Genomic DNA, 13,769 nt, shown 5'->3' on the forward strand with positions numbered 1-13,769 from the left:
CTAAAGCAGCATGTATATTACATAACTTTGTTCGGCGCAGAGATGGATACGACAAACAAGATTTAGAAAACTGCAACATTGGAGGAATAGAAGAGAGAAGAGGTGTTGGAAATGCTCCTTCAAATGCTAAGGATGTTAGGGAATATTTTGTTAAATATGTGAATAGCCCACAAAATGCACTAAGCTGGCAAAATAAAGTGATTCCTTAATTCAAACTATTTATTACTATTACCTACTTATTATGTAGTACCTATAGTTGAAATAAATATAACATTTTTAATTTAAGAGTAGCTTGTAAAGTAATAAGTGAACAAATATAAATTATGAAATATTATTTCCATACTTTTAATGCTTTTGGTTTTATCATCCAGTTCATTGAATTGATCAACGCAGGCTATGGAAATTAGTCCGTACTTGTAGTGAAGCCACGCCCATGCGTAAAAGTCGGCCGCCGAAGCCTGTTCTTATTTGGAATAGAGTATACTGCCCTCCTAGTGGAACAAGCAGTATCTCCAATAATTGAATTGTTGGGAAAATGAGTTTTTCGATTTCTTGGTTTTTTACCATAAAATCATTATTTTTACACACTTTTTTTTTAAATTAATTATTAGTGATAGGCATCCTTAATTTTTTGAATATTTTTTTTTATACTTAAATCATTCTTTTTGTTGTTTTTTTTCATTTTTAAAGAGATACTGCATTTTTATCTTGTATTATCGTGTATTAAAATAAAGATAAACTTTAAAAAATGCAGTATCTCCATAAGGAACATAAGGAAACTTTTTATTATAAATGGTACACATTCATATGAATTAAAATTTAAGACTATTACCTGGTTTAGTGTACAATGCACATCCCACCTATTGAAATATCATACTAATAAATAAAATAAAATAATGTTAATTGCATTTGTATGTTTATTTTAGTAAATTTAAATATTCAAATTAAAAAAAAAAAAACAAATATAATATCTATAAATATTATAAAACAGCAAATACATAGTTATTCCAAACTTTTGTATTATAGACATCACATAAAAACAATTAAATAATTATACAATAAAAAAAAAATGTAACTTCTTGTTTACAATAAATGTTTTGAATAAATAACCATTTCAGTCTTTTGAATGGACTTAGAAAATAACTTAACAAGTATGAAATAAAATAAACAAATATAAAATCTAAATATTATAAAAATAACATTTTAAATAAATAGATAACCATTTCAGTCTCTTGAATAGACTTAATCACATTAAATCAAATCACATTAAAACAACTTGGTAGTTATATATATATAAAAAAAAAAGGAACATCTTATTTATAATAAACATTTTGAGTAAATAACAATTTCAGGCTTTGAATTGACCAGATAGTTAACCCTTAACTTGACGCTGTATCCTAAAAGATACACGTAAATCAGTTAATTTTGATTTAAAAAATAATATTTATTTATTTCATGAAACTTTTGTAATTTTTTCTAAATATTCCAAAGAGATTATCCTTGTAATATAGTTTGATTATAGTTAAAATTGATTACGCTGTTATCATTTGTCTCACACGTGGATTAGTGTGTACACGTTTTTGTGATTTCCTGTGACTTTGGAGTGCTATAAGTCATAGAATATACGCGACAACGAGCTGAAAGTTAGTAATATTTATTCAGGTTATCCTCATTATCATTTTAGTATAATACAATGTTTGGTTTTAACTCTCGAATATTGTTTTTTTATGGTTAATATTTGATGTATCCAATAAGATACATTGCTCAGCTACCTCATGTATAACATTGTATCTTATAAGATACATTGCTCAGCGGCCTCATGTATAACATTGTATCTTATAAGATACAATGTTCAGTTGTCTCATGTTTATTATTGTATTTAAAAAGATACGGAACCTTAGATTCTGAAATAAAGTATTAAAATATTAAATAATAATATTATTATTATTTTTATTTTTTTATTTCTGTTTTACTAATTCCATTCATTTATCTACTGTTTGTTATTATTATATGTATTAACATTTCTACAGTGGCTATTTTTTATTTTTTTTTATTTACCGTAGTGCACATATTTAAATTTGAGCTTATGGTTGCAGAATGTTACTTAGTACTATAAAGGTGGTGCACAATTTTATTTTTCATATTGCACAAAATGTGTCGTAGTACACACACAAATAGCCACTGTATTTCTACTTATCATTATACTAGCCATGCGAATAAATAAATAATAAAATAAATATTTAATTTTTATTAGATAGCTATGTATAGAAATAAAAAAATTATTTCATCTCGAAGTTTGCGGCTTTTGAAATCTGTTCTTCCTCCATCAGATTCTGAAACTGAAGATGAGACAGAATTATCTTTAAATAAGAAATCAAATGCCCCCGACCTGACTGTTATAAACGATTCTGATTGTAGTACACTCTCGTCAAGTCCTCCGAGTGGTTCTTCAGAACTAGAAAATTATTTAAACGATATTGATGATATGCCCATGTTTGATGAATTAGGTACAGACATCAATAATTACATAAACTTACCAAGTACAAGTTACAATGATACATTGGCTGAAGCCTCTATTTCTAATCCTATTTTAGATTTGCCTAATATTGAAAGTGATATAATTGATAATCCAATTAATTTAAGTATTATCGAAAATATATTAGATCTCTCTTCTCCAAATAATTTGCAATCAGTCAGTTTACATTCCGATTCTGACTTATCGATTGTTCAAAGAAAATCAGCTAGATTAGCTCAAATGACCTATGTGGATCCAAATTCGGTATCTTCTGCATATGTTCAATCGGTTGAACCTCCTCAATCAACATTTACAAATAAAACCAAAAAAATGATACGACAAAAAATGACTTTTAAGTGGACAAAACAGTTTAAATTTCCTGTTGATTTACCTCCATTTAAGTATTCGTCCATACCTCAAAATATTTCAACTCCTTACGAATATTTCAAAATGTTTCTTAAAGATGATATTTTAGAACTCATAAAAAAGCACACTAACATATATAGTTCCCAAAAACTTGGCAAGTCTTTAGAAACAACAGTAGAAGAAATAAAACACTATATTGGAATTGTATTACTTATGGGAATCGTAGCAATGCCAGCATACACTGATTATTGGTCTGCCGACTTAAGATACAGTCAAATCACAGATACCATGCCTCTTCCACTTACAGCTGTTTATTTTGATAATTGGTTTACATCACTTGAACTTGTGACGTATTTAAGAAAAGAGTTTGGAATTTTAAGCCTTGGAACAATCCAACAAAATCAACTTCGTGGATGTGATATCATAAACGACAAAGATTTACTCAAAAAATGAAGAGGAAGTTTTGAAATGAGGTGTGATAATAAAAAAAAAATTGCTGTTGTAAAATGGGCAGATAACAAATGTGTAACATTGGTAAGTTCATTTGTACCTGTAAATGAACAAACGTCATCAGTTCGTCGTTACGATAAAAAAATGAAAGCTAAAATTCCTATTAATTGTCCAACAATAATCAAAGAGTATAATTCTAAGATGGGTGGTGTCGATTTAGCTGATATGCTAGTATCTTTATATCGTACTGGTCTAAAATCGCATCGTTGGTATTTGGCTGTATTTTCACAGTTATTGGACATATCTGTCAACAATGCATGGTTATTATATAGGCGTGAATTTGAAGAGTTAAAAAATGATTCAAGCGTTAAACATATGCCATTAAAACAATTTAGAACTTCAATAGCTAAAACTCTTATCAACCAAAGACAACCTGGCAGACCAATAAAAGAATTGCTAACTAATCCACGTATTCAGAAATTACCCAGATTAAAACCTACGGATGATATGCGCTTGGACAATGAAGACCATTTACCTCAAAAAATTAAAAAAGGACGATGTATGTTGTGCCCCAAAGGTCAGACGGTTTATAGTTGTACAAAATGTAACGTGAGACTTTGTACTCTTAACAAAAGAAACTGTTTTTACATTTATCATAAACAGAAATAAGTGCAATACAATTATATTTTAATGTTTTTTCTTTAATTAATTTTGTTTTTAAAGATCTTAAATATGGTTTTACTAATTTCAAAATATTTTAATCACTCTCATATGTTAAAAATGTTAAAACGGTATGGTTATATAATTATATTTTAATTTTATTTGATAAAATTGTTTCTTTTGTACATTATTTACCAGGTAGGTACATAAAATAATATATTCATTAGGTAAATGTTATATTTTATTATGCATTTTTTTACTTTGTTTTTATTGATGAAAGAAAACTGTTCCTACATTTATCATATAGATAGAAATGCAGTTATATTTTTAAGTTGTTATATTCTTGATATTTTTTATTTAATTAATTTTGTTGTGAAAGATTTTAAAAATGGTTTTCTAATTTCAGAATTCTATTAACTTTAATTTGTTAAATACGTTAAAATAATATGATTGTATAATTATTTTTTAGTTTTATTTTGAAAAAGTTGTTTTCTTTTGTATACATTACCAAGTAGGTAGGTAAAAAAAATATATCCATTAACTGCTATGTTTTATTATACATTTTTTTCACATTTTCTTATTAAAAAGCAATAAAAACTATATTCTTTGGACTTTTTGTTACTTAGTTTGCCTTAAGTAGTAACTTTTTAGTTATAAAAGTTACAATGGACATAATCAAGTGATGTACACTAATGGATACTAGATTCAAAATTAGGAATTCATAGTGATGTATCCATTAAGATACAAAAATAAAATATCGTTTACGAGGTAGTGTATCTTAAAAGACACGAAATTGAAAACAGCTTCTATGAGGTTATGTATCTTTAAAGATACACATTTTAACACAAAATATCTCAAAAACTAATGTTACTTTTTTTTAAATAAGGTCAAAAATGACCTCCACGTGTTTTAATTATTAAAAATAGTGATAGTTTGGAATTTTAGTGCAATATTTTTGTTTCTGCCAAGTTAAGGGTTAAAAATTAATTACTTAAATACAATTAATTAAAAATGATTAGGTAATTTCCTAACTGATATAATTTTTTAATAACACAATTTAATATATTTTGTTTGAGAATTACATATTTATTTTAAATGACTGTCTAATGATGTTTTACAGTTAAATTCTTCCAGAATGTTATTCGGTTATCTGGAAGAACCTCTTTTAATTTTACAAGAATGTCATTCTTCTTATCAAACTCAATACCACATGGAACAGTCTTGGCAAGTGGCAATTTAGTTTTTGCTAGATGAGTTTTCTTTCGAAAGTCTAATACCTTGTATTGTTCATCAGTAATATCTGTCTTATAAAATAAATTAAAATTGCCTCTTTTAACTCTAATAGCAACAATATCTTTCAGTAAAACTCTATTTGCTTTTTTGTTAATTTTTGATATCATTTTATTGTCTTCCCATAAAAAAAGTCGTTTATTTCCATTTGTTTTAATATTATATTACCAGTTTTTTTGGCACTTTTAATGGAGTCAGCAAAGTCTTTAAAATCATACGTTTTCTTTTGTTTTTTCAATGATGATTCCACTTGGTGGTGGAAATTATCACCACTCATAAAGGTATGCCCTGGCACAAAAAAGTATAAATCAATTATATTGATTGATGTTTCATCAGAATTAATTAGAAATATCAAGAAGCTCAATAATGTCCAATTTTTGTTTTGGCTTGAACAATTGTCAAGCCATATCACAATGTGTGGAACATCTCTTAGTTGTGTAAAAAATGTTTTTTTTTTGGCACATCACTACTCTCGTACACCGCGGTCTAACATTACGTATTATAGCCCAATGTGCAACCATTCTATCTAAAGTCGTGCTCCTTAGCAATCTATGAACTTGGCCGAAGAAATTATTTCTATATCCACGACACAAGATTTATTTCCATTAAATTATGTAATTATGCACTCAAATATTTTATTAAATTTCAATGCATCAATAACTGATGACACAGGTGAGTATGTCATTAGATTAATTAATTATTAATAATTATTAATTCTTGTCCTAAATTAATTATTTAATTTTCCGATTAAATTATAATACTTATTTATTTCAAAATGTAATAGTAGGTCCAACTTCAGAAAAAACATTTGGTTCATACGTCAACGGTGGTAATGTATCTGAGGAAGCCATAAATTATGATGCAAATATTATGAATGATAACCGTAGTATACACGAAGAAAATTACAATTTCTCCAATCCTCATACATTTTCTACTATTCAAAAATCTCTTTTGATAAATGTTACTATAAATTTCCAATTAATATTCCTATCTTGAATATACTTTACATGTTTCCAGACAATCTACATTTTGGGGGATTTTTACCATTTTTTATAAATTGATTTTACCTATAGATTTTTGTCTTTATATACTTATAACTAATATGGCAATGAGATATTGTTATTGATATTACTAAGGTACTCAAACATTTTTTAAACAAATGTTTGAATGTTATTTCATTATTATCAGTTTATTAGTAATGGTAATAACGATTAAAATTAGGGATTGGATTTCAATGCACTTGGTATTTTTTGAATATCATATTTCTTATTTTGGAACAAATTTATTTTATGTATTGTTATATAAACCTACCAAATGTTATTTGGATTTTGGATTTTAATGGCACTTTTTACTTCAATGTAATCAAAAATTGGGTTGTCTGGTAACTTTATTATTTTATCTTTTTATTCTTTGTAGTTCCTTTCACATCAAATCTAACTAAAAAATCTGCTAAACATATGGTAAGTGAGGAAACAAATTTAAGTTAAATAAGGTTGAATCAAGTTATGAAAGTGAATCATCTTCGGTCTAGGATATTTCGGCGTGGCCGTTTCGGCGTGGGTCTATTTCGGCGTATAGTCATTTTTTCGTAAAATTATTTTAATCGCGTTTAGATAATAAAATGTTAGCATTTATTATTATGTTAGTATTATATTTATACCCGATTATAATTTATCATAAGCTTCTTACAAAAAAGATTTATCATTCGGAAAATGCCATTGACCCAATAATTGGTGCTGAGAACTATAGAAAATTTTTGGAGACATGTCAAAAATCAATACAACATCAAAACACGCGGAGCGACTAACATATTACAATCACAACTTCATACTAATTATATTATTATTTTTGTATATATATTAAAAACTGTATATAATAATAATAATAATTTAAAAGAATGCTATAAAAATTATATTAATTAATTAATTATTATTTTTTTTTTTTTTTAAACTGCATATAATAATTAGGTCTATTTTAGGTAATACAATAAATTAAGAATAAAAATATTCAGGTCATCATTCTTAAATTATGTGCTATTCCTTTAAAAAAAATTATAATACTACGTATTTTTTTTTCTTTTTTGGTGGACTTTTGCCTGCTTGTAATTGGCAAAAGAAGGTGTCTCGGCCACTTTGTATTCTCCTTAAACATGATATGAATGCCCATAGTGTCGGGTGGTCAACTGCCATTTGTAGATTGAGCCGACGATTTGCCGCTTCTGCGTGATTATTTGTTCGATCTTCTTTACTAAGTACGCGATCATGAAGGTTCCAAATTATAGAGGGAAAAAGTAGACTTCGACGACGATTTCTTACCACTGTGCCGATGTAGTTTTCTTCAAACCATTCTAAGAGTACTAAGAGTGCTCAAAATCGCAAGCAATTGATTTTGGATTTAACCCGGGTTTTACTTCAATTAGTATTTTAAATAACCGTTCATACGTTTGATTTTTTTTTATCGGGTAAAAGAGCATAAATAAGCGGATGAACGCCATCGAGGTATTTACTTAATATTACGTATACTTGCGAAAATAAGTGAGGTGCTACTTTAAAAGTGCCATCGACATACCAATTGGAAGACTGATAAAATATTTAAATTTTGAGGGCGACAAAAAATTAAAATTCTATCGACTCCAGGTCCACTATCATGTAGTAAAAATTGTTCAGTTACACCTTCAGATGGCGAATATGACTGGTAATTCTCTGGTATTATTAATGAAATCAAACCTTTTGGAGCATCGGGTGCAGCTTGAATTTCACGCCGTGTACGTCTTATCTGCTTTTTTAAAGCTCCCTAAGTAATTTAAAATTAATTCTCGATGAAACTTTTTAAAATTTTGATATTTATACCTTTCCTGCTTGTGATAATCCACTCGTACATTCATTTATGATATTTGATGTAGGCTCCATTGTCTCACGTGCTCGTTTTTTCATCTTAGTGACTGCGAAATTAGCTTCAATCTTAGCCGCTTCCGAGTCATGGGTCGAATGTTCATTTATTTTTTTTAAGACCTAATAATTAAAACCATAATAAATGTATTTAATACCTACTGATAGTTAAAATAATGAAATTTTAAATTACCTCCAAAGTTTCAACTGTTGTATGAATTCTCTTACACGAATCTTTGTAACGACATCGCCAAAACTTTTAAAATTTATTTGCACTAAATGCATCAAAAATATACATATACCCATCATGTACAAATATTTCACGTCCACGGAAAGTTTCAATTGCTTGTGCCAAGGTGACTTCTAACTACTGACTACTCGACTATTTTATATTAGGTACTCAATTAACGTCTATCGATACATCGTATAGGTCAACTACCTATATCTTTATTACTTATACCGTAATATAGATTATGATGTACGGGGTATAGACGAAAGTGAGATAAATGCTAACATTATATTATCTAAATGCGATTAAAATAATTTTATGAAAAAATGACTATACGCCGAAATAGACCCACGCCGAGATGGCCACGCCGAAATGTCCGGATCCGAATCATCTTTATACAAGTTACAGGTATAATGTTTGTAGTATTAATAGTTATAGCCAGCAGAATATCAGTTTTTTCTGGGCTACATGTGATACATAAATAAAAGATTTAAATTTGTCATTTCCTATTTACTTAAATTACTTAAATATTATATAAAAGTTATGGTAAGCAATAAGCATACATAATCAAAACGAATTAATTTTAATTTTCAGATAGATTATCAAAAACTTTTAATTAAAGGTTTAATAGCCAAACGTGCAGAAAAAATTAGCTATTTAAATTTAAATTTAAAAAAGAAAAACTTTTATTAAAAATTAATAAATTAAAAGATCAAAATCAAATTAATATGTTAACTTATTTTATTATTTTTTTCATAGATTTTACTTTAAAATTCATTCAATATTTATAAAATGTATTAATCTATAAACATTTGGTACATTTTTTTTTTCAAGCTTAAAATAGATTAATCTGTTATATATTTTAAATATTTTATATTATAAATAAAACATAAGTTCTAAGTCAAATGTCTTATACTTACTTATTTATCTAAATTTATTTGATAACTACTATATTACTATTTAGTTAAAAAAACTAAATATTTTTATCAATAATTGTTACTAATAATAATTAATAAATATTTTAGTCAAGTGAAATGTCTAACAATGTAAGCTCTCCTAGCAGCTGCACCAATAATCTCTCTGTTTTCATCATTCAGAAAATGATTTACTTCTTCATCAGTTTCATCTTCAACAGGAAATTTTGGTAATCTTAGTTTTAAACTTATGTTGTATACAGGGTGATTCTTTTATCAAACAACACTCATTATTTCAAAAACTATTGACTTTTTTCAATTTTTTTTTTTCAAAATTTTAGAACCATCTTGTTCTAGAACTATATATTTTTTTAAATATATTCACCCTTATATTTATCAGGTTAACCATTATCAACTTTTGATTTTCAAATGACATCCTATACTTAAAATTTCATAAACTAAAAAGGCTATTTTTTCAATGAATTTTCACGTTTAAATTTTCATTTTTCGTTAATCCGTTTACAAGATATAGCCTCCCAAAGTTGGGTGGTTTTGGGCGGTGTTTGTGTGTTATAGGTGTATGTTAGGTGGTATTTACACCCAAACACCATATAAGTGTTGTTTGATAAAAGAATCACCCTGTAGTACAGCACAAGGTACATTTATTGAAACTATTGTGTTTGGTGAATTTGCTAAACCTCTCCTTAAACATGGACATTTTCTTTTCCATACACCAAACACTCGCTCTACAATATTTCGGGTTTTGATATGAGCTTAATTATAATTTTTCTCTGCATTTGTTACTGGATTAAGTAAAGTAGTAAATATGTAAGGTTTGCAAGCATATCCTAAAGAAATGTATTAATTATCTAATTTTCTTATTATTGTCATTATTATTTTTTATTTATTATTAATAAAAAAGATAGTATATATTATTATTACCATTGTCTCCCAGAAGTATATGATTATAATTATTGTTAGAATATACAGCACATACATGACTGGCATTAAAGATAAAGCTATCTTGGTAACTACCTGGCCATCTAACCACCAAATCATGTATTTCTATTGATAGACCACAAACTAACTATAATATTTTTGAATTGAATAAATAAATATGATATTATTATTATATTGTTTAGGTAGGTACTTGAACATTCAAAGAAAATCATCCTTTACGATTCCTGAATACTTCTCCATTAATACCACCTGGATTTTGTATTCTCATATGAGTACAATCAATACATGCTCCTACACCTGGCATTCCAACTATTTCAAAAAACTGTTGTCTAATGACTGCCCATTCAGCTTCAGTTTGGGGAAACTTTACATAATCCCTAAAACGACTAGCAATCTGATGGAAAACTCTTTTAATAATTCTAGATACAATGCCTCTCAAGTCTCCACAAACAGTCTATAAATTTTAAAAAAATGTGTCTTAAATATTTTTTAAAAATTAAAGTGAAGTAGGTATTTTACTTGAAAGTTTGCTGTTGCATAAAAACGTAATGTTGTCAATAACTGTAGAATGGGAGATATAGGCAATCCTCGATTATTGTTATAGTGAATACCTAATAAATCTACTAACTGGTCCATAACAATAAGTTTTGGAAATCGATAACGTTTCAAAAATGTATTGTCATTGTATTTTTCAAACGGATCTTCCATATTACGAATATACCTACCTTCTTTGAATTTGTTCAACATCAAATTTGTCAAAATATTCATAAACCATTGGCACATAATGAACAAAGTCATTAAAATCGTCCATATTACTATATTTTTATAATACAACTATTTGAAACTTATATTTGAGCACAAAAAATATTGATAGCAGGTAAAAAATAATAAATGTATGTATCACTTAAGAATTATGGGGCGGAATTTGTGAGCATAACTTTATGTGTTTGTTTAAAGCCTATGTAACACATAAATATAACTATGCAAGAAAAAATTGTTAAATGAAATTATGACGGTCCGTATCCGTCGTTTGTATTTGTTTAATTTTGTCTGAATGCAAACAATTTTATGTTGAATACTTTAATTGTTACTATATTGGATATAATTGAATTTTATAATTTAGTAGAATTTATTTTAGTTGATGATTAAAACTGAATTATAAACTAATAAAATAATACTATATATTACTATAATTTATATAGGTATTACTATATAAATTATATACTATAGTATATAATTTTTACCATAGTACCTACAAATCTACAATATTGTAACTTGGTATTATGATAATGATAATAAATGGTGAATTGAATTGTTTTTCACTTGTTTAAAGAGAATAAATAGATATAGGCGTAACTAGGCTAAAGGCCTAGAAATGGAAATGAGATGAACGGTCTCACTAAAATATTGACAATGATTAAAAGTGTATTTATTTTTTTATGTCCTCTTACCTACATATAATATAAACTAATGTCTAAAAGTTTAAGTAAATAAATAATTATAAAATAAATTTGTAGTGTTGGTGGGGGGAGGGGGGAAATAAAACAAACCTGGCCTGGTGTAATAAATTTTCCCGTCCTGAATTTTTCTACCAGGCCGTCCCTGCTTATATGTATAATTTATATACTATTACTATCTTCACTACCTAATAACAACACCGACATTTGTGATATTATTATCATCGCTTAAATATAATAGTAAGTCGTTGTAATCGTAGAGTCACGTTATTCGAGTGCTATCGGCCGTCGTTATACTTCTAGTTATACTTCCAGTTATACTTTCCAATGCGTTTTTTTTTGTAAATAATATACATAGAAAAATTAATTTAATTTTACCTTATCTCATGTCTGAAATTAAATTTCTGGGTGAAACAAAATGAATTAATGGTGGTTTTATTTACGTGCGTTCAAAATTATCAGTCAACGGCAAAACATACTGGAAATGTCAAGACTTACGTAGGAAAGAGTGAAGAGTGATAGTTATTACTTCGTTAAATATTTCTGAAACTAAATATTATTTCGTACGAGAACCAACGTTGGACAATTATGATCATGTTCCCAACCAAGAAGAGTGTGAAGCAGAAATCGTCAAATATTCTTTGAAGCGGAAGGCTGAGAACCAACCACAACTACCACCTTCTCAAATATTACGTACAGAGGACGGGGTTCTCAGTTAACTACCCAACCGTGATAATTTAAAAAAATCAATGCGTCAAGTCCGGAAGTATTTATTTTTCCACAGTTCCACGAATCTAATCTAATTTTTATCAATTTTATACATCAGGAAAAATTTGCCGCCCAATCCAAAAACACTTTCTGACTTGGGTACTCTTCCCGATCGGTATCAAAAGACGCTTACGAGTGAACATTTTTTAATTTACAACTCGCTCGATGGTGATGATTCCATCAATGTTTTTCTATTTGTCTATGCACTGTTGTCGTCAAAAGATACTGTTCAGTAAGCCGCTGTGCTAAGAGCAGTACAATCTTCTTTTAACGAACATAAGATTGTTTGTGAACCAGCTAAGATCATGACTGACTTTGAAAAATTCATAATCAAAACCTGTCAAGAAAAAAATACAAAGTCACTACAACCATTTAAATTGTTAGCCGAACAATATTCCATTGTAGCTATAGCTATATTGTACCTAGTTATTTACTAATACTTAGTTCATAATGTTAAAACAATTTTGTTAAGGTAACATGTGCGCCATGTTCATAAGACACAACACTTATTATTTGCAGTAACATTTATTTATTGTTAATCCACCACTCTGATTTGTCACATCAACAATACAAATTTGTTGAGATAACCTAACGACATTTTTTTAATTACACACAGTAACATGAATTTATTGTTATGCTACCAGTATTTTTCGTTGCAATGTTGCATCAGCAAATCAAATTTGTTGAGATAATCTAATACATTTTTTCTTATTACATGCAGAAATATGAATTTATCGTATTAACAATACAAATTTGTTGAGATAACCTAATCAATTTTTTTTTAATACATGCATCAATAATAACTTGTTTACTCCGACATATTTTCATGTTGGAAGACCAAAAATTATTTGGAAAATATGGTTATTTTAACAATAAAGTCACGTTACACCAAACTAGCTTCTTGTTCCTGGTGGTGCTATAAGGGGTGAATAGGGGGAGTTAACCCCTCTACCCAGACAAATATTTGGCCCTCATAGAAATTTTAACTTTTTGGGTTTTATATTTGTTACCTAGGTACTAATTATGCTTATAGGTATGTTAGTTGACTATGAAATGTTATATTTGTCCATGTAAGTAGTACATAATAGTGAAAAGTTTATTTAGTAATAAATGTTAAAATATGTGTAATGGTTTGAGGAAGAGGGCGGATTATTTTCAGTTTTCTAATTGAAAAACAATAGCTTTTAAAAAATAAATATACCTTATAAAAACATTGGTAGGTGCCCTTGCAATCACATTGATTAAATGAAAACCATTTACTAAGTATATTAG

At 27.7% G+C, this 13,769-nt stretch overlaps 1 protein-coding gene and 2 pseudogenes across 1 annotated transcript; 2 read left to right on the plus strand and 1 right to left on the minus strand.

Annotated features, from left to right (window-relative positions):
* The first annotated feature begins 2,260 nt into the window (after positions 1 to 2,260).
* On the plus strand, positions 2,261 to 3,334 carry LOC149059610 (uncharacterized). Its single transcript, XM_089225132.1, has one exon. The coding sequence runs from the start codon at positions 2,261 to 2,263 to the stop codon at positions 3,332 to 3,334; it is 1,074 nt and encodes a 357-aa protein (XP_089081258.1).
* Positions 3,335 to 7,716: 4,382 nt separating this feature from the next.
* Positions 7,717 to 8,214, minus strand: LOC149059611 (uncharacterized; annotated as a pseudogene).
* A 3,901-nt stretch (positions 8,215 to 12,115) lies between these two features.
* On the plus strand, positions 12,116 to 12,733 carry LOC149059612 (uncharacterized; annotated as a pseudogene).
* The last annotated feature ends 1,036 nt before the right edge of the window (positions 12,734 to 13,769 follow it).

The sequence above is a fragment of the Diuraphis noxia genome, unplaced genomic scaffold, assembly GCF_037042655.1.
Source record: "Diuraphis noxia isolate RWA-SAM2 unplaced genomic scaffold, SU_Dnox_SAM2 contig0001, whole genome shotgun sequence".
NCBI classification, from domain to species: Eukaryota; Metazoa; Arthropoda; class Insecta; order Hemiptera; family Aphididae; genus Diuraphis; species Diuraphis noxia.